Genomic DNA, 20,542 nt, shown 5'->3' with positions numbered 1-20,542 from the left:
CCGGCGCACTCCTTTTAAAGCCAACTAGGACACTTACGTGTGTGAATATTAGTTAGCTTTGTGTTCTGTTACTTGGAGTTAGCCTTCCCAGTTTTCTCAGCTGGTAACCATCTCGGCAAACTCCTGTTTGTTCCTAAAATCGGCATTTACCTCCTCGTTCAAACCAGTAACTAACCTTTTGTCTGCTACAATCTTAAGGAACTCTTCACTGAACTTGTTCACACTACTAACACTGTTGACCGTGGTCCTCGCTGTTCCACTTACCATCCGGCAAGTCCTGAACGTTGTAATGTCTCCTTTGGTCCATGTTGTCCAACTTCACCCTAGAGCTTAGAGGATTCACCTCAACAGGTGAACTCATAACAAATTTAAGCAGAAATAGGGAAAATTCTGAAGGGATCATAAACTTTCAACACCACTGTATGCCTATGAGGTAGTTAGCTCAAGTCAGGAAGCCCCCCTGTCGGGCTGGATATTGCAATGCAAGCACGTTCCGTGTTTCAACCATGTGTGATACAGACCTAAAAGTGTTGTACAACCTCTTCTTTAAAGGGTCCTTCAAACTGATAGGGTCTCACTTGACATACAACTGCTATAAAACCGCACATTTGCCAAGCCTGCTAATTACATAGACTTTCAACTAGGATTTACTACTCGTTCCTGCTGAGTAGTAGATATACAGTATGGAACAACTTTATATCAGGCCTGCTGGAGAAAAAATGCTGAATATGTGAGAACAGAGGCTGTGGAGAGAGTCTAAACAAAAAATGTGTTACATTCTGCATGCCTGCCATCAACAGGTTAAAAATAAATCCTTGCATGAAGATCAATACTGATCTATAAAGGAACATTTGGGGCAAAACAGATATGCTGTGGATTGCCTAGTGGAGGGGCTCCGGTGGCAGTGATAACCCGGGGATATTCCCGCTCTGTTGTTTTTCGACCGAGCAGCGTTTCATTAAAGGGTTATTACCTCAACTGGAAGATATCCCTTATTGATCGGATAGCAGATTGCTGGGGGTCTGACCGCTGGACCCCCTGCCATCCCACAAATATTGGTCTGCATAGTACAGTGGAAATGTGCATCCTTTATTTCCACTCCATTCATTGATTATGGACTTATGGAAATAGCGGAGCGCGGTGCTCAACTTTCTCCGATAGTCCCATAGACAATGAATGGAGCTCAGATGGAGTGTGGGCACCTCCATGGCATTTAGGAGATCCAAAGCCCCACTCTCAAGATCCTTAGGTGTTGCAGTGGTCAGATCCTAGTATCCAATGGATAGACGATAGCATTCATTTATAGGAATACCCCTTCATAAGATCAATTTTTGCCTGGATTGTTCCTTTAAAAGTGCAATACTTAGGGTGATCATAGCTCCTGCGCAGAAGTAAATCGGTGTCAGGGTCATAACTTCATCGGAAAAATTAAATATTGTTTAAATCATGATTTTGTGTTATGTATTTTTTTCCTTATCACAATCTGTATTAAAAAGAGAAGATATAACTTGCAATTTTCACACCGGCCACTAGGGCTTTTTTGGACTCCAAGTTCCTGTTTCAGGACACAACACATGAATATTAACTGCAATAAACAGACTCACACCCTATGTTTTGTATTGAAGCATCTAATAAATGTGTGTCATTGTGAAGGGTCGAGGAAGGGAGCTGTGACATCACCTATTGTGAATGGTGGATCCTGTGTTATCTACTGCATATAGAGGTGATATAAGTCATTGTACAGGAGGAGGAGGTGAGCTGTGACATCACCTATTGTGAACGGTGGATCCTGTGTTATCTACTGTATATAGAGGTGTTATCAGTCATTGTACAGGAGGGGGAAGTGAGCTGTGACATCACCTATTGTGAATGGTGGATCCTGTGTTATCTACTGTATATAGAGGTGTTATCAGTCATTCTACAGAAGGAGGAGGTGAGCTGTGACATCACCTATTGTGAACGGTGGATCCTGTGTTATCTACTGTATATAGATATGTTATCAGTCATTGTACAGGAGGAGGAGGTGAGCTGTGACATCACCTATTGTGAATGGTGGATCCTGTGTTATCTACTGTATATAGAGGTGTTATCAGTCATTGTACAGGAGGAGGAGGTGAGCTGTGACATCACCTATTGTGAATGGTGGATCCTGTGTTATCTACTGTATATAGATATGTTATCAGTCATTGTACAGGAGGAGGAGGTGAGCTGTGACATCACCTATTGTGAATGGTGGATCCTGTGTTATCTACTGTATATAGAGGTGTTATCAGTCATTGTACAGGAGGAGGAGGTGAGCTGTGACATCACCTATTGTGAATTGTGGATCCTGTGTTATCTACTGTATATAGAGGTGTTATCAGTCATTGTACAAGAGGAGGAGGTGAGCTGTGACATCACCTAGTATGAATGGTGGACCCTGTGTTATCTGCTGTATATAGAGGTGTTATCAGTCATTGTAAAGGAGGAGGAGGTGAGCTGTGATATCACCTATTGTGAATGGTGGATCCTGTGTTATCTACTGTATATAGAGGTGTTATCAGTCATTGTACAGGAGGAGGAGGTGAGCTGTGATATCACCTATTGTGAATGGTGGATCCTGTGTTATCTACTGTATATAGAGGTGCTATCAGTCATTGTACAGGAGGAGGAGGTGAGCTGTGACATCACCTATTGTGAATGGTGGATCCTGTGTTATCCACTGTATATAGGTGTTATCAGTCATTGTACAGGAGGAGGAGGTGAGCTGTGACATCACCTATTGAGAATGGTGGATCCTGTGTTATCTACTGTATATAGAGGTGTAATCAGTCATTCTACAGGAGGAGGAGGTGAGCTGTGACATCACCTATTGTGATGGTGGATCCTGTGTTATCTACTGTATATAGAGGTGTTATCAATCATTGTACAGGAGGTGAGCTGTGACATCACCTATTGCGAATGGTGGATCCCGTGTTATCTACTGTATATAGAGATGTTATCAGTCATTGTACAGGAGGAGGTGAGCTGCGATATCACCTATTGTGAATGGTGGATTCTGTATTATCTACTGTATATAGGTGTTATCAGTCATTGTACAGGATGAGGGTGTGGTGAGCTGTGACATCACCTATTGCGAATGGTGGATCCCGTGTTATCTACTGTATATAGAGATGTTATCAGTCATTGTACAGGAGGAGGTGAGCTGTGACATCACCTATTGTAAATGGTGAATCCTGTGTTATCTACTGTATATAGAGGTGTTATCGGTCATTGTACGGGAGGAGGTGAGCTGTGACATCACCTATTGTAAATAGTGGATCCTGTGTTATCTACTGTATATAGAGGTGATATCAGTCATTGTACAGGAGGAGGAGGTGAGCTGTGACATCACCTATTGTGAATGGTGGATCCTGTGTTATCAGTCATTGTACAGGAAGAGGAGGTGAGCTGTGATATCACCTATTGTGAATGGTGGATCCTGTGTTATCTACTGTATATAGAGGTGTTATCAGTCATTGTACAGGAGGAGGAGGTGAGCTGTGACATCACCTATTGCGAATGGTGGATCCTGTGTTATCTACTGTATATAGAGGAGTTATCAGTAATTGTACAGGAGAGGAGGAGGTGAGCTGTGACATCACCTATTGTAAATAGTGGATCCTGTGTTATCTACTGTATATAGAGGTGATATCAGTCATTGTACAGGAGGAGGAGGTGAGCTGTGACATCACCTATTGTGAATGGTGGATCCTGTGTTATCAGTCATTGTACAGGAAGAGGAGGTGAGCTGTGATATCACCTATTGTGAATGGTGGATCCTGTGTTATCTACTGTATATAGAGGTGTTATCAGTCATTGTACAGGAGGAGGAGGTGAGCTATGACATCACCTATTGCGAATGGTGGATCCTCTGTTATCTACTGTATATAGAGGAGTTATCAGTAATTGTACAGGAGAGGAGGAGGTGAGCTGTGATATCACCTATTGTGTATGGTGGATCCTGTGTTATCTACGGTATATAGAGGAGTTATCAGTAATTGTACAGGAAGGGAGGAGGTAAGCTGTGACATCACCTATTGTGTATGGTGGATCCTGTGTTATCTACGGTATATAGAGGAGTTATCAGTAATTGTACAGGAGAGGAGGAGGTGATCTGTGACATCACCTATTGTGAATGGTGGATCCTGTGTTATCTACTGTATATAGAGGTGTTATCAGTCATTGTACAGGAGGAGGAGGTGAGCTGTGACATCACCTATTGTGAATGGTGGATCCTGTGTTATCTACTGTATATAGAGGTGTTATCAGTCATTGTACAAGAGGAGGAGGTGAGCTGTGGCATCACCTAATATGAAAGGTGGACCCTGTGTTATCTGCTGTATATAGAGGTGTTATCAGCCATTGTGCAGGAGGAGGTGGTGAGCTGTGATATCACCTATTGTGAATGGTGGTTCCTGTGTTATCTACTGTATATAGAGGTGTTATCAGTAATTGTACAGGAGGAGGAGGTGAGCTGTGACATCACCTATTGTGAATGGTGGATCCTGTGTTATCTACTGTATATAGAGATTTTATCAGTCATTGTACAGGAAGAGGAGGTGAGCTGTGATATCACCTATTGTGAATGGAGGATCCTGTGTTATCTACTGCATATAGAGGTATTATCAGTCATTGTACAGGAGGAGGAGGTGAGCTGTGACATCACCTATTGTGATAGGTGGATCCTGTGTTATCCACTGTATATAGGTGTTATCAGTCATTGTACAGGAGGAGGTGAGCTGTGACATCACCTATTGAGAATGGTGGATCCTGTGTTATCTACTGTATATAGAGGTGTTATCAGTCATTGTACAGGAGGAGGTGAGCTGTGACATCACCTGTTGTGAATGGTGGATCTTGTGCAATTTTCTATATATAGGTGTAATCAGTCATTGTACAGGAGGAGGAGGAGGTGAGCTGTGACATCACCTATTGTGAATGGTGGATCCTGTGTTATATACTGTATATAGAGGTGTTATCAGTCATTGTACAGGAGGAGGGGGAGGTGAGCTGTGACATCACCTATTGCGAATGGTGGATCCCGTGTTATCTACTGTATATAGAGATGTTATCAGTCATTGTACAGGAGGAGGTGAGCTGTGACATCACCTATTGTGAATGGTGGATCCTGTGTTATCTACTGTATATAGAGGTGTTATCGGTCATTGTACAGGAGGAGGAGGTGAGCTGTGACATCACCTATTGTAAATGGTGGATCCTGTGTTATCTACTGTATATAGAGGTGTTATCAGTCATTGTACAGGAGGAGGAGGTGAACTGTGACATCACCTATTGTGAATTGTGGATCCTGTGTTATCAGTCATTGTTCAGGAAGAGGAGGTGAGCTGTGATATCACCTATTGTGAATGGTGTATCCTGTGTTATCTACTGTATATAGAGATGTTATCATTCATTGTACAGGAAGAGGAGGTGAGCTGTGATATCACCTATTGTGAATGGTGGATCCTGTGTTATCTACTGTATATAGAGGTATTATCAGTCATTGTACAGGAGGAGGAGGTGAGCTGTGACATCACCTATTGCGAATGGTGGATCCCGTGTTATCTACTGTATATAGAGATGTTGTCAGTCATTGTACAGGAGGAGGTGAGCTGTGACATCACCTATTGTGAATGGTGAATCCTGTGTTATCTACTGTATATAGAGGTGTTATCGGTCATTGTACAGGAGGAGGAGGTGAGCTGTGACATCACCTATTGTAAATGGTGGATCCTATGTTATCTACTGTATATAGAGGTGTTATCAGTCATTGTACAGGAAGAGGAGGTGAGCTGTGACATCACCTATTGTGAATGGTGGATCCTGTGTTATATACTGTATATAGAGGTGTTATCAGTCATTGTACAGGAGGAGGGGGAGGTGAGCTGTGACATCACCTATTGCGAATGGTGGATCCCGTGTTATCTACTGTATATAGAGATGTTATCAGTCATTGTACAGGAGGAGGTGAGCTGTGACATCACCTATTGTGAATGGTGGATCCTGTGTTATCTACTGTATATAGAGGTGTTATCGGTCATTGTACAGGAGGAGGAGGTGAGCTGTGACATCACCTATTGTAAATGGTGGATCCTGTGTTATCTACTGTATATAGAGGTGTTATCAGTCATTGTACAGGAGGAGGAGGTGAACTGTGACATCACCTATTGTGAATTGTGGATCCTGTGTTATCAGTCATTGTTCAGGAAGAGGAGGTGAGCTGTGATATCACCTATTGTGAATGGTGTATCCTGTGTTATCTACTGTATATAGAGATGTTATCATTCATTGTACAGGAAGAGGAGGTGAGCTGTGATATCACCTATTGTGAATGGTGGATCCTGTGTTATCTACTGTATATAGAGGTATTATCAGTCATTGTACAGGAGGAGGAGGTGAGCTGTGACATCACCTATTGCGAATGGTGGATCCCGTGTTATCTACTGTATATAGAGATGTTGTCAGTCATTGTACAGGAGGAGGTGAGCTGTGACATCACCTATTGTGAATGGTGAATCCTGTGTTATCTACTGTATATAGAGGTGTTATCGGTCATTGTACAGGAGGAGGAGGTGAGCTGTGACATCACCTATTGTAAATGGTGGATCCTATGTTATCTACTGTATATAGAGGTGTTATCAGTCATTGTACAGGAAGAGGAGGTGAGCTGTGACATCACCTATTGTGAATGGTGGATCCTGTGTTATCAGTCATTGTACAGGAAGAGGAGATGAGCTGTGATATCACCTATTGTGAATGGTGGATCCTGTGTTATCTACTGTATATAGAGGTGTTATCAGTCATTGTACATGAGGAGGAGGTGAGCTGTGACATCACCTATTGTGAATGGTGGATCCTGTGTTATCTTCTGTATATAGAGGAGTTATCAGTAATTGTACAGGAGAGGAGGAGGTGAGCTGTGATATCACCTATTGTGTATGGTGGATCCTGTGTTATCTACGGTATATAGAGGAGTTATCAGTAATTGTACAGGAGGGGAGGAGGTGAGCTGTGACATCACCTATTGTGTATGGTGGATCCTGTGTTATCTACGGTATATAGAGGAGTTATCAGTAATTGTACAGGAGAGGAGGAGGTGATCTGTGACATCACCTATTGTGAATGGTGGATTCTGTGTTATCTACTGTATATAGAGGTGTTATCAGTCATTGTACAGGAGGAGGAGGTGAGCTATGACATCACCTATTGTGAATGGTGGATCCTGTGCTATCAGTCATTGTACAGGAGGAGGAGGTGAGCTGTGACATCACCTATTGTGAATGGTGGATCCTGTGTTATCCACTGTATATAGGTGTTATCAGTCATTGTACAGGAGGAAGAAGTGAGCTGTGACATCACCTATTGAGAATGGTGGATCCTGTGTTATCTACTGTATATAGAGGTGTTATCAGTCATTGTACAGGAGGAGGTGAGCTGTGACATCACCTGTTGTGAATGGTGGATCTTGTGTAATCTACTGTATATAGGTGTAATCAGTCATTGTACTGGAGGAGGAGGTGAGCTGTGACATCACCTATTGTGAATGGTGGATCCCGTGTTATCTACTGTATATAGAGATGTTATCAGTCATTGTACAGGAGGAGGTGAGCTGTGATATCACCTACTGTGAATGGTGGATCCTGTATTGTCTACTGTATATAGGTGTTATCAGTCATTGTACAGGAGGAGGGGATGGTGAGCTGTGACATCACCTATTGCGAATGGTGGATTCCGTGTTATCTACTCTATATAGAGGATTTATCAGTCATTGTACAGGAGGAGGGGGAGGTGAGCTGTGACATCACCTATTGCGAATGGTGGATCCCGTGTTATCTACTGTATATAGAGATGTTATCAGTCATTGTACAGGAGGAGGTGAGCTGTGATATCACCTACTGTGAATGGTGGATCCTGTATTGTCTACTGTATATAGGTGTTATCAGTCATTGTACAGGAGGAGGGGATGGTGAGCTGTGACATCACCTATTGCGAATGGTGGATTCCGTGTTATCTACTGTATATAGAGATGTTATCAGTCATTGTACAGGAGGAGGTGAGCTGTGACATCGCCTATTGTGAATGGTGGATCCTGTGTTATCTACTGTATATAGAGGTGTTATCGGTCATTCTACAGGAGGAGGAGGTGAGCTGTGACATCACCTATTGTAAATGGTGGATCCTATGTTATCTACTGTATATAGAGGTGTTATCAGTCATTGTACAGGAAGAGGAGGTGAGCTGTGATATCACCTATTGTGAATGGTGGATCCTGTGTTATCTACTGTATATAGAGGTGTTATCAGTCATTGTGCAGGAGGGGGAGGTGAGCTGTGACATCACCTATTGTGAATGGTGGATCCTGTGTTATCTACTGTATATAGAGGAGTTATCAGTAATTGTACAGGAGAGGAGGTGAACTGTGACATCACCTATTGTTCATGGTGGATCCTGTGTTATCTACTGTATATAGAGATGTTATCAGTCATTGTACAGGAAGAGGAGGTGAGCTGTGATATCACCTATTGTGAATGGTGGATCCTGTGTTATCTACTGTATATAGAGGTATTATCAGTCATTGTACAGGAGGAGGAGGTGAGCTGTGACATCACCTATTGTGAATGGTGGATCCTGTGTTATCTACTGTATATAGAGGTGCTATCAGTCATTGTACAGGAGGAGGAGGTGAGCTGTGACATCACCTATTGTGAATGGTGGATCCTGGGTTATCCACTGTATATAGGTGTTATCAGTCATTGTACAGGAGGAGGTGAGCTATGACATCACCTGTTGTGAATGGTGGATCTTGTGTAATCTACTGTATATAGGTGTAATCAGTCATTATACAGGAGGAGGAGGTGAGCTGTGACATCACCTATTGTGAATGGTGGATTCTGTGTTATATACTGTATATAGAGGTGTTATCAGTCATTGTACAGGAGGAGGGGGAGGTGAGCTGTGACATCACCTATTGTGAATGGTGGATCCTGTATTGTCTACTGTATATAGGTGTTATCAGTCATTGTACAGGAAGAGGAGGTGAGCTGTGACATCACCTATTGTGAATGGTGGATCCTGTGTTATCAGTCATTGTACAGGAAGAGGAGGTGAGCTGTGATATCACCTATTGTGAATGGTGGATCCTGTGTTATCTACTGTATATAGAGGTGTTATCAGTCATTGCGCAGGAGGGGGAGGTGAGCTGTGACATCACCTATTGTGAATGGTGGATCCTGTGTTATCTACTGTATATAGAGGAGTTATCAGTAATTGTACAGGAGAGGAGGTGAACTGTGACATCACCTATTGTTCATGGTGGATCCTGTGTTATCTACTGTATATAGAGATGTTATCAGTCATTGTACAGGAAGAGGAGGTGAGCTGTGATATCACCTATTGTGAATGGTGGATCCTGTGTTATCTACTGTATATAGAGGTATTATCAGTCATTGTACAGGAGGAGGAGGTGAGCTGTGACATCACCTATTGTGAATGGTGGATCCTGTGTTATCTACTGTATATAGAGGTGCTATCAGTCATTGTACAGGAGGAGGAGGTGAGCTGTGACATCACCTATTGTGAATGGTGGATCCTGTGTTATCCACTGTATATAGGTGTTATCAGTCATTGTACAGGAGGAGGTGAGCTGTGACATCACCTGTTGTGAATGGTGGATCTTGTGTAATCTACTGTATATAGGTGTAATCAGTCATTATACAGGAGGAGGAGGTGAGCTGTGACATCACCTATTGTGAATGGTGGATTCTGTGTTATATACTGTATATAGAGGTGTTATCAGTCATTGTACAGGAGGAGGGGGAGGTGAGCTGTGACATCACCTATTGTGAATGGTGGATCCCGTGTTATCTACTGTATATAGAGATGTTACAAGTCACTGTACAGGAGGAGGTGAGCTGTGATATCATCTATTGTGAATGGTGGATCCTGTATTATCTACTGTATATAGAGGTGTTATCGGTCATTCTACAGGAGGAGGAGGTGAGCTGTGACATCACCTATTGTAAATGGTGGATCCTATGTTATCTACTGTATATAGAGGTGTTATCAGTCATTGTACAGGAAGAGGAGGTGAGCTGTGACATCACCTATTGTGAATGGTGGATCCTGTGTTATTAGTCATTGTACAGGAAGAGGAGGTGAGCTGTGATATCACCTATTGTGAATGGTGGATCCTGTGTTATCTACTGTATATAGAGATGTTAACAGTCATTATACAGGAAGAGGAGGTGAGCTGTGATATCAACTATTGCGAATGGTGGATCCCGTGTTATCTACTGTATATAGAGATGTTATCAGTCATTGTACAGGAGGAGGTGAGCTGTGATATCACCTACTGTGAATGGTGGATCCTGTATTGTCTACTGTATATAGGTGTTATCAGTCATTGTACAGGAGGAGGGGATGGTGAGCTGTGACATCACCTATTGCGAATGGTGGATTCCGTGTTATCTACTGTATATAGAGATGTTATCAGTCATTGTACAGGAGGAGGTGAGCTGTGACATCGCCTATTGTGAATGGTGGATCCTGTGTTATCTACTGTATATAGAGGTGTTATCGGTCATTCTACAGGAGGAGGAGGTGAGCTGTGACATCACCTATTGTAAATGGTGGATCCTATGTTATCTACTGTATATAGAGGTGTTTTCAGTCATTGTACAGGAAGAGGAGGTGAGCTGTGACATCACCTATTGTGAATGGTGGATCCTGTGTTATCAGTCATTGTACAGGAAGAGGAGGTGAGCTGTGATATCACCTATTGTGAATGGTGGATCCTGTGTTATCTACTGTATATAGAGGTGTTATCAGTCATTGTGCAGGAGGGGGAGGTGAGCTGTGACATCACCTATTGTGAATGGTGGATCCTGTGTTATCTACTGTATATAGAGGAGTTATCAGTAATTGTACAGGAGAGGAGGTGAGCTGTGACATCACCTATTGTTCATGGTGGATCCTGTGTTATCTACTGTATATAGAGGTGTTATCAGTCATTGTACAGGAGGAGGTGGTGAGCTGTGACATCACCTATTGTGAATGGTGGATTGTTATGACCCCAATGGCGAGGGTCTCAGAGGAACAAGTAAGTCTGCGAAGTACAAAAATCCAGCTCATAGGGCAGTGGTAACTGGGTTGACCATATATCTACTCCTAACGCCAACACTAGAAGTAGCCGGGGAACATGCCTACGTTGGTCGCTAGATGTCTCGCGCCAGCCGGAGGACTAACTACCCCTAGAAGAGGAAAACAAAGACCTCTCTTGCCTCCAGATAATAGACCCCAAAAGTTGGATACAAGCCCCCCACAAATAATAACGGTGAGGTAAGAGGAAATGACAAACACAGAGATGAACTAGGTTTAGCAAAGAGAGGCCCACTTACTAATAGCAGAATGTAGTAAGATAACTTATATGGTCAACGAAAACCCTATCAAAATTCCACACTGGAAATTCAAGAACCCCCGAACCGTCTAACGGCCCGGGGGGAGAACTCCAGCCTCCCTAGAGCTTCCAGCAAGGTTAGCTGGATTATGTACAAGCTGGACAAAAATGCAAACAAAAACAAATAGCAAAAAGCAAGAAAGCAGACTTAGCTTAATCTAGCAGGAACCAGGATCAGTAGACAAGAGCACAACAGATTAACTCTGATTACAACGTTGCCAGGCATTGAACTGAAGGTCCAGGGAGCTTATATAGCAACACCCCTGAACTAACGGCCCAGGTGAGCATACAAGGGATGACTGACATACCCAGAGTCAAATCACTAGTAACCACTAGAGGGAGCCAAAAAGCAAATTCACAACAGTACCCCCCCCCTTAGTGAGGGGTCACCGAACCCTCACCAAGACCACCAGGGCGATCAGGATGAGCGGCGTGAAAGGCACGAACCAAATCGGCCGCATGCACATCAGAGGCGACCACCCAGGAATTATCCTCCTGACCATAGCCCTTCCACTTGACCAGGTACTGAAGCCTCCGCCTGGAGAGACGAGAATCTAAGATCTTCTCCACCACGTACTCCAACTCGCCCTCAACCAGCACCGGAGCAGGAGGCTCCGCAGAAGGGACCACAGGCACAACGTACCGCCGCAACAAGGACCTATGAAATACGTTGTGAATGGCAAACGACACCGGAAGATCCAGGCGAAAGGATACAGGATTAAGGATTTCCAAAATCTTGTAAGGACCAATGAAGCGAGGCTTAAATTTGGGAGAGGAGACCTTCATAGGAACAAATCGAGAAGACAGCCATACCAAATCCCCAACGCGAAGTCGGGGACCCACACCGCGGCGGCGGTTGGCAAAACGCTGAGCCTTCTCCTGTGACAACTTCAAGTTGTCCACCACATGACTCCAGATCCGCTGCAACCTATCCACCACAGAATCCACCCCAGGACAGTCAGAAGGCTCCACATGTCCCGAGGAAAAACGAGGATGGAAACCAGAGTTGCAGAAAAATGACGAAACCAAGGTGGCGGAACTAGCCCGATTATTAAGGGCAAATTCAGCCAACGGCAAGAAGGTCACCCAATCATCCTGATCAGAAGAGACAAAACACCTCAAATAAGCCTCCAGAGTCTGATTAGTTCGCTCCGTTTGTCCGTTAGTCTGGGGATGAAAAGCGGACGAAAACGACAAATCAATGCCCATCCTACCACAAAAGGATCGCCAGAACCTGGAAACAAACTGGGATCCTCTGTCCGACACAATATTCTCAGGAATGCCGTGCAAACGAACCACGTTCTGGAAGAACACAGGAACCAGATCAGAAGAGGAGGGCAGCTTAGGTAAAGGAACCAAATGGACCATCTTGGAGAAACGATCACATATCACCCAGATGACAGACATGCCCTGAGACACCGGAAGATCAGAAATGAAATCCATAGAGATGTGTGTCCAAGGTCTCTTCGGGACAGGCAAGGGCAAGAGCAACCCGCTGGCACGAGAACAGCAAGGCTTAGCTCGAGCACAAGTTCCACAGGACTGCACAAATGACCGCACATCTCTTGACAAGGAAGGCCACCAAAAGGACCTGGCCACCAGATCTCTGGTGCCAAAAATTCCCGGGTGCCCTGCCAACACTGAGGAATGAACCTCGGAAATGACTCTGCTGGTCCATTTAGCAGGCACAAACAATCTGTCAGATGGACAAGAGTCAGGCCTACCAGCCTGAAATCTCTGCAACACACGCCGCAGATCAGGAGAAATAGCTGACAAGATAACTCCTTCCTTAAGAATACCCACAGGTTCAGCGACTCCAGGAGCATCAGGCACAAAGCTCCTAGACAGAGCATCGGCCTTCACATTCTTAGAACCTGGTAAATACGAGACCACAAAGTCAAAACGGGAGAAAAACAATGACCAGCGGGCCTGTCTAGGATTCAGGCGTTTAGCAGACTCGAGATACATCAGATTTTTGTGATCAGTCAAGACCACCACACGATGCTTAGCACCCTCGAGCCAATGACGCCACTCCTCAAATGCCCACTTCATGGCCAACAACTCCCGATTGCCCACATCATAATTTCGCTCTGCCGGCGAAAACTTTCTGGAGAAAAAGGCACAAGGTCTCATAGTAGAGCAACCAGGGCCTCTCTGCGACAAAACGGCCCCTGCCCCAATCTCCGAAGCATCCACCTCCACCTGAAAGGGAAGTGAGGTGTCAGGTTGGCACAAAACAGGCGCCGAAGTAAACCGGCGTTTCAACTCCTGGAAAGCCTCCACGGCATCAGGAGCCCAGTTAGCTACATCAGAGCCTTTCTTGGTCATATCCGTCAATGGTTTAACAACGCTAGAAAAATTTGCGATAAAACGACGGTAGAAGTTAGCAAAACCCAAGAACTTCTGAAGACTCTTAACTGACGAGGGTTGAGTCCAATCATGAATAGCTCGGACCTTGACTGGGTCCATCTCCACAGCAGAAGGGGAAAAAATGAACCCCAAAAAGGGAACCCTCTGTACACCAAAGAGACACTTTGAGCCTTTAACAAACAAAGAATTTTCACGCAAAATCTTAAAAACCATCCTGACCTGCTCCACATGCGAGTCCCAATCATCAGAAAAAACCAGAATATCATCCAGATAAACAATCAAAAATTTATCCAGATACTTCCGGAAAATGTCATGCATGAAGAACTGAAAAACTGAAGGTGCATTAGAGAGCCCAAATGGCATCACCAAGTACTCAAAATGACCTTAGGGCGTATTGAATGCGGTTTTCCATTCATCGCCTTGCTTAATGCGCACAAGGTTGTACGCACCACGAAGGTCTATCTTGGTGAACCACTTGGCACCTTTAATCCGGGCAAACAAGTCTGACAACAGCGGCAAAGGATACTGAAATTTGACAGTGATCTTGTTTAAAAGCCGATAGTCAATACAAGGCCTCAAAGATCCGTCCTTTTTGGCCACAAAAAAGAATCCCGCACCAAGAGAGGAAGAAGAAGGACGGATATGCCCCTTCTCAAGAGACTCCTTGATATATGAACGCATCGCGGTATGTTCAGGTACCGACAAATTAAACAGTCTCCCCTTAGGAAACTTACTGCCAGGAATCAAATCTATTGCACAGTCACATTCCCTATGAGGAGGCAGTGCACTGGACTTAGACTCGCTGAAGACATCCTGATAATCAGACAAATACGCCGGAACTTCCGAAGGCGTAGAAGAAGCAATAGACAAGGGCAGGGAATCTCCATGAATTCCATGGCAGCCCCAACTTGACACCGACATTGCCTTCCAGTCCAAGACTGGATTATGGGTCTATAACCATGGCAAACCCAAAACAACCAAATCATGCATCTTATGCAGAACAAGAAAACGTATCACCTCCCGATGTTCGGGAGTCATGCACATGGTAACCTGTGTCCAAAACTGCGGTTTATTTTTTGCCAAAGGCGTAGCATCAATACCCCTAAGAGGGATAGGATTTTCTAATGGCTCCAGAACAAAACCGCAGCGCTTGGCAAATGACAGATCCATCAGACTCAGGGCAGCACCTGAGTCTACAAACGCCATGACAGGATACGATGACAGTGAGCAAATCAAAGTTACAGATAGAATAAATTTAGGTTGCAAATTACTAATGGCGACAGGACTAACAACCCTAGTAAGACGTTTAGAGCATGCTGAGATAACATGTGTAGAATCACCACAGTAGTAACACAAGCCATTCTGGCGTCTATGAATTTTCCGCTCATTTCTAGTCAGGATTCTATCACATTGCATTAAATCAGGTGCCTGTTCAGACAACACCATGAGGGAATTTGCGGTTTTGCGCTCCCGCAACCGCCGGTCGATTTGAATTGCCAGGGCCATAGAATCATTCAGACCTGTGGGAATGGGAAAACCCACCATCACATTCTTAATGGCTTCAGAAAGGCCATTTCTGAAATTTGCAGCCAATGCACACTCGTTCCACTGGGTCAGCACGGACCATTTCCGAAATTTTTGGCAATACACTTCAGCCTCGTCCTGGCCCTGAGACATAGCCAGCAAGGCTTTTTCTGCCTGAATCTCAAGATTGGGTTCCTCATAAAGCAAACCGAGCGCCAGAAAAAACGCATCAATATCAGCCAATGCCGGATCTCCTGGCGCCAGCGAGAAGGCCCAATCCTGAGGGTCGCCCCGTAAAAAAGAAATAACAATTTTCACTTGCTGAGCGGAGTCTCCAGATGAACAGGGTCTCAGGGACAAAAACAATTTACAATTATTCCTGAAATTTCTAAATTTAAATCGGTCTCCGGAAAACAGTTCAGGAATCGGTATCTTAGGTTCTGACATAGGATTTCTGATAACATAATCTTGTATGCCCTGCACACGAGCAGTAAGCTGGTCCACACCTGTAATCAAGGTCTGGACATTCATGTCTGCAGCAAACACAAGCCACTCAGAGGTAAAGGGGAAAAGAAAAAAAAAAAATGAGAAAAAGAAAAAAAAACTCAGAATTTTTCTTTCTTATAATCCCGCTTCTGCAATGCATTTAACATTTAATACTGGCCTGGCAAACTGTTATGACCCCAATGGCGAGGGTCTCAGAGGAACAAGTAAGTCTGCGAAGTACAAAAATCCAGCTCATAGGGCAGTGGTAACTGGGTTGACCATATATCTACTCCTAACGCCAACACTAGAAGTAGCCGGGGAACATGCCTACGTTGGTCGCTAGATGTCTCGCGCCAGCCGGAGGACTAACTACCCCTAGAAGAGGAAAACAAAGACCTCTCTTGCCTCCAGATAATAGACCCCAAAAGTTGGATACAAGCCCCCCACAAATAATAACGGTGAGGTAAGAGGAAATGACAAACACAGAGATGAACTAGGTTTAGCAAAGAGAGGCCCACTTACTAATAGCAGAATGTAGTAAGATAACTTATATGGTCAACGAAAACCCTATCAAAATTCCACACTGGAAATTCAAGAACCCCCGAACCGTCTAACGGCCCGGGGAGAGAACTCCAGCCTCCCTAGAGCTTCCAGCAAGGTTAGGATACAGATTATGTACAAGCTGGACAAAAATGCAAACAAAAACAAATAGCAAAAAGCAAGAAAGCAGACTTAGCTTAATCTAGCAGGAACCAGGATCAGTAGACAAGAGCACAACAGATTAGCTCTGATTACAACGTTGCCAGGCATTGAACTGAAGGTCCAGGGAGCTTATATAGCAACACCCCTGAACTAACGGCCCAGGTGAGCATACAAGGGATGACTGACATACCCAGAGTCAAATCACTAGTAACCACTAGAGGGAGCCAAAAAGCAAATTCACAACAGTGGATCCTGTGTTATCTACTGTATACAGAGATGTAATCAGTCATTGTACAGGAGGAGGAGGTGAGCTGTGACATCACCTATTGTGAATGGTGGATCCTGTGTTATCTACTGTATATAGAGGTGCTATCAGTCATTGTACAGGAGGAGGAGGTGAGCTGTGACATCACCTATTGTGAATGGTGGATCCTGTGTTATCCACTGTATATAGGTGTTATCAGTCATTGTACAGGAGGAGGTGAGCTGTGACATCACCTGTTGTGAATGGTGGATCTTGTGTAATCTACTGTATATAGATGTAATCAGTCATTGTACAGGAGGAGGAGGTGAGCTGTGACATCACCTATTGTGAATGGTGGATCCTGTGTAATATACTGTATATAGAGGTGTTATCAGTCATTGTACAGGAGGAGGGGGAGGTGAGCTGTGACATCACCTATTGTGAATGGTGGATCCCGTGTTATCTACTGTATATAGAGATGTTACAAGTCACTGTACAGGAGGAGGTGAGCTGTGATATCATCTATTGTGAATGGTGGATCCTGTATTATCTACTGTATATAGAGGTGTTATCGGTCATTCTACAGGAGGAGGAGGTGAGCTGTGACATCACCTATTGTAAATGGTGGATCCTATGTTATCTACTGTATATAGAGGTGTTATCAGTCATTGTACAGGAAGAGGAGGTGAGCTGTGACATCACCTATTGTGAATGGTGGATCCTGTGTTATCAGTCATTGTACAGGAAGAGGAGGTGAGCTGTGATATTACCTATTGTGAATGGTGGATCCTGTATTATCTACTGTATATAGAGGTGTTATCAGTCATTGTACAGGAGGGGGAGGTGAGCTGTGACATCACCTATTGTGAATGGTGGATCCTGTGTTATCTACTGTATATAGAGGAGTTATCAGTAATTGTACAGGAGAGGAGGTGAGCTGTGACAACACCTACTGTTCATGGTGGATCCTGTGTTATCTACTGTATATAGAGGTGTTATCAGTCATTGTACAAGAGGAGGAGGTGAGCTGTGACATCACCTAGTATGAATGGTGGACCCTGTGTTATCTGCTGTATATAGAGGTGTTATCAGTCATTGTACAGGAGGAGGTGGTGAGCTGTGATATCACCTATTGTGAATGGTGGATCCTGTGTTATCTACTGTATATAGAGGTGTTATCAGTCATTGCACAGGAGTAGGAGGTGAGCTGTGACATCACCTATTGTGAATGGTGGATCCTGTGTTATCTACTGTATATAGAGATGTTATCAGTCATTGTACAGGAAGAGGTGGTGAGCTGTGATATCACCTATTGTGAATGGTGGATCCTGTGTTATCTACTGTATATAGAGGTATTATCAGTCATTGTACAGGAGGAGGAGGTGAGCTGTGACATCACCTATTGTGAATGCTGGATCCTGTGTTATCTACTGTATATAGAGGTGCTATCAGTCATTGTACAGGAGGAGGAGGTGAGCTGTGACATCACCTATTGTGAATGGTGGATCCTGTGTTATCCACTGTATATAGGTGTTATCAGTCATTGTACAGGAGGAGGTGAGCTGTGACATCACCTGTTGTGAATGGTGGATCTTGTGTAATCTACTATATATAGGTGTAATCAGTCATTGTACAGGAGGAGGAGGTGAGCTGTGACATCACCTATTGTGAATGGTGGATCCTGTGTTATATACTGTATATAGAGGTGTTATCAGTCATTGTACAGGAGGAGGGGGAGGTGAGCTGTGACATCACCTATTGTGAATGGTGGATCCCGTGTTATCTACTGTATATAGAGATGTTACAAGTCACTGTACAGGAGGAGGTGAGCTGTGATATCATCTATTGTGAATGGTGGATCCTGTATTATCTACTGTATATAGGTGTTATCAGTCATTGTACAGGAGGAGGGGGTGGTGAGCTGTGACATCACCTATTTCGAATGGTGGATCCTGTGTTATCTACTGTAATAGAGATGTTATCAGTCATTGTACAGGAGGAGGTGAGCTGTGATATCACCTATTGTGAATGGTGGATCCTGTATTATCTACTGTATATAGGTGTTATCAGTCATTGTACAGGAGGAGGGGGTGGTGAGCTGTGACATCACCTATTGTGAATGGTGGATCCTGTGTTATCTACTGTATATAGAGATGTTAACAGTCATTATACAGGAAGAGGAGGTGAGCTGTGATATCAACTATTGTGAATGGTGGTTCCTGTGTTATCTACTGTATATAGAGGTATTATCAGTCATTGTACAGGAGGAGGAGGTGAGCTGTGACATCACCTATTTTGAATTGTGGATCCTGTGTTATCTACTGTATATAGAGGAGTTATCAGTAATTGTACAGGAGAGCAGGAGGTGAGCTGTGATATCACCTATTGTGTATGGTGGATCCTGTGTTATCTACTGTATATAGAGGTGTTATCAGTCATTGTACAGGAGGAGGAGGTGAGCTGTGACATCACCTATTGTGAATGGTGGATCCTGTGTTATCTACTGTATATAGGGATGTTATCAGTCATTGTACAGGAGGAGGAGGTGAACTGTAACATCTCCTATTGTGAATGGTGGATCCTGTGCTATAAGCAGTGTACTGAGGTGTTACTTGTTATTGTAATCCTGCCTTTGATGATAAGGAGCCTGCTGAAAACTTCCTGAAAGAACAGGAAGTATGAGTCTAAAATAACCTCAGTTTCCAGTGCGAAAATTGCTAAATTATTATTTCTAGTTTCTCATATAAAATACATGTAACACAAAATCCTGATTTTATCAGTAAGTACATTCTGATCACAGCTTTCCTTTAGAGCCTTTAAATAAAAAGAAAAAGCAGAAAATGTTCCCCCACCAATCCAGGAAAGAAGCTCCGACGCTCCCATCCATCTTCATAACCAAGTTGCTGACATCTCGGCAGTAGGATCCATGATGGCGGTAGCACGGTGCACAACTACTGCGGCCACTGATTAGCTGCAGTGGTCACTTACCAACCATTGGGGACCGCCAGGGTTTCTGTGCTGGATCGGTGGAGTATTCGGTGAGTTCTTTAATTTAGAGGTTTGAGTTTGCCTTTAACCATGAAGTAATAAGATCGTCTTATTATATAAAGGGGTGGAGAGGAAACAGCTGGTCTGGGGCTACATTGAGGATTTTGCTATCTTGGCGGAGGAGCGGCTGCGCTTTTATAGCGGCATTGGCTTGGAGTGATGGGACCACTTGGAGTTGTCCTAGACACCAAAGAAGATACGGAATGCCTCGCTCCCGTGTAGCTGCCTCTACGCCACAGGACCAGTGCAAAAGTCTCCAATGTAGCCGGAGCCCAGCGGGACAGTGATAAAAGACTGGGCGTGTTGACTTACGTTGCAGCTGCCTCCATTTTTGCATGGGTTACTGGCACATTCATTGCTCTCAATCTCACAGTTGGTTCCCGTGTATCCCGCTCGGCAGTTGCAGGAATAACTCCCCTGACCGGTGTTGGTGCAGCTGGCCCCGTTGTAGCACGGTTTGTGATTGGTGCAGTAGTTCAGATCTTGATTGCAGAACAGTCCTCCCCAGCCTTCTTGACAGGTGCATTCAAATGGCTGCGAGCAAGACCCGTGCAGACAGCCGGGGTAACGTACGCAGTCATCACAGAGCCGACCTTGCCATCCCATACGACACTTGCACTCCCCAGGCACCTCGCAGAAACCATGCGACTCGCTGCAGCTAGGCAGACAGATAGCTGTAAAAGAAAGCGCAA

The 20,542-nt window shown here is 44.2% G+C and overlaps 1 protein-coding gene across 1 annotated transcript in view; it reads right to left on the bottom strand.

Annotated features, from left to right (window-relative positions):
* Window positions 1-20,542, bottom strand: part of DLL3 (delta like canonical Notch ligand 3) — a 129,132-nt gene that overhangs the window by 28,683 nt on the left and 79,907 nt on the right. The window contains exon 5 of the mRNA XM_077285897.1: window positions 20,163-20,524. Within this exon, the coding sequence (XP_077142012.1) occupies window positions 20,163-20,524 (362 nt within the window). The remainder of the gene's footprint in view (window positions 1-20,162; window positions 20,525-20,542) is intronic.

The sequence above is a fragment of the Ranitomeya variabilis genome, chromosome 2 (assembly GCF_051348905.1).
Source record: "Ranitomeya variabilis isolate aRanVar5 chromosome 2, aRanVar5.hap1, whole genome shotgun sequence".
In the NCBI taxonomy this organism is placed as follows: Eukaryota; Metazoa; Chordata; class Amphibia; order Anura; family Dendrobatidae; genus Ranitomeya; species Ranitomeya variabilis.
The sequence above is the reverse complement of the archived record's forward strand: the minus strand, read 5'-3'. Positions and strand labels throughout refer to the sequence as shown.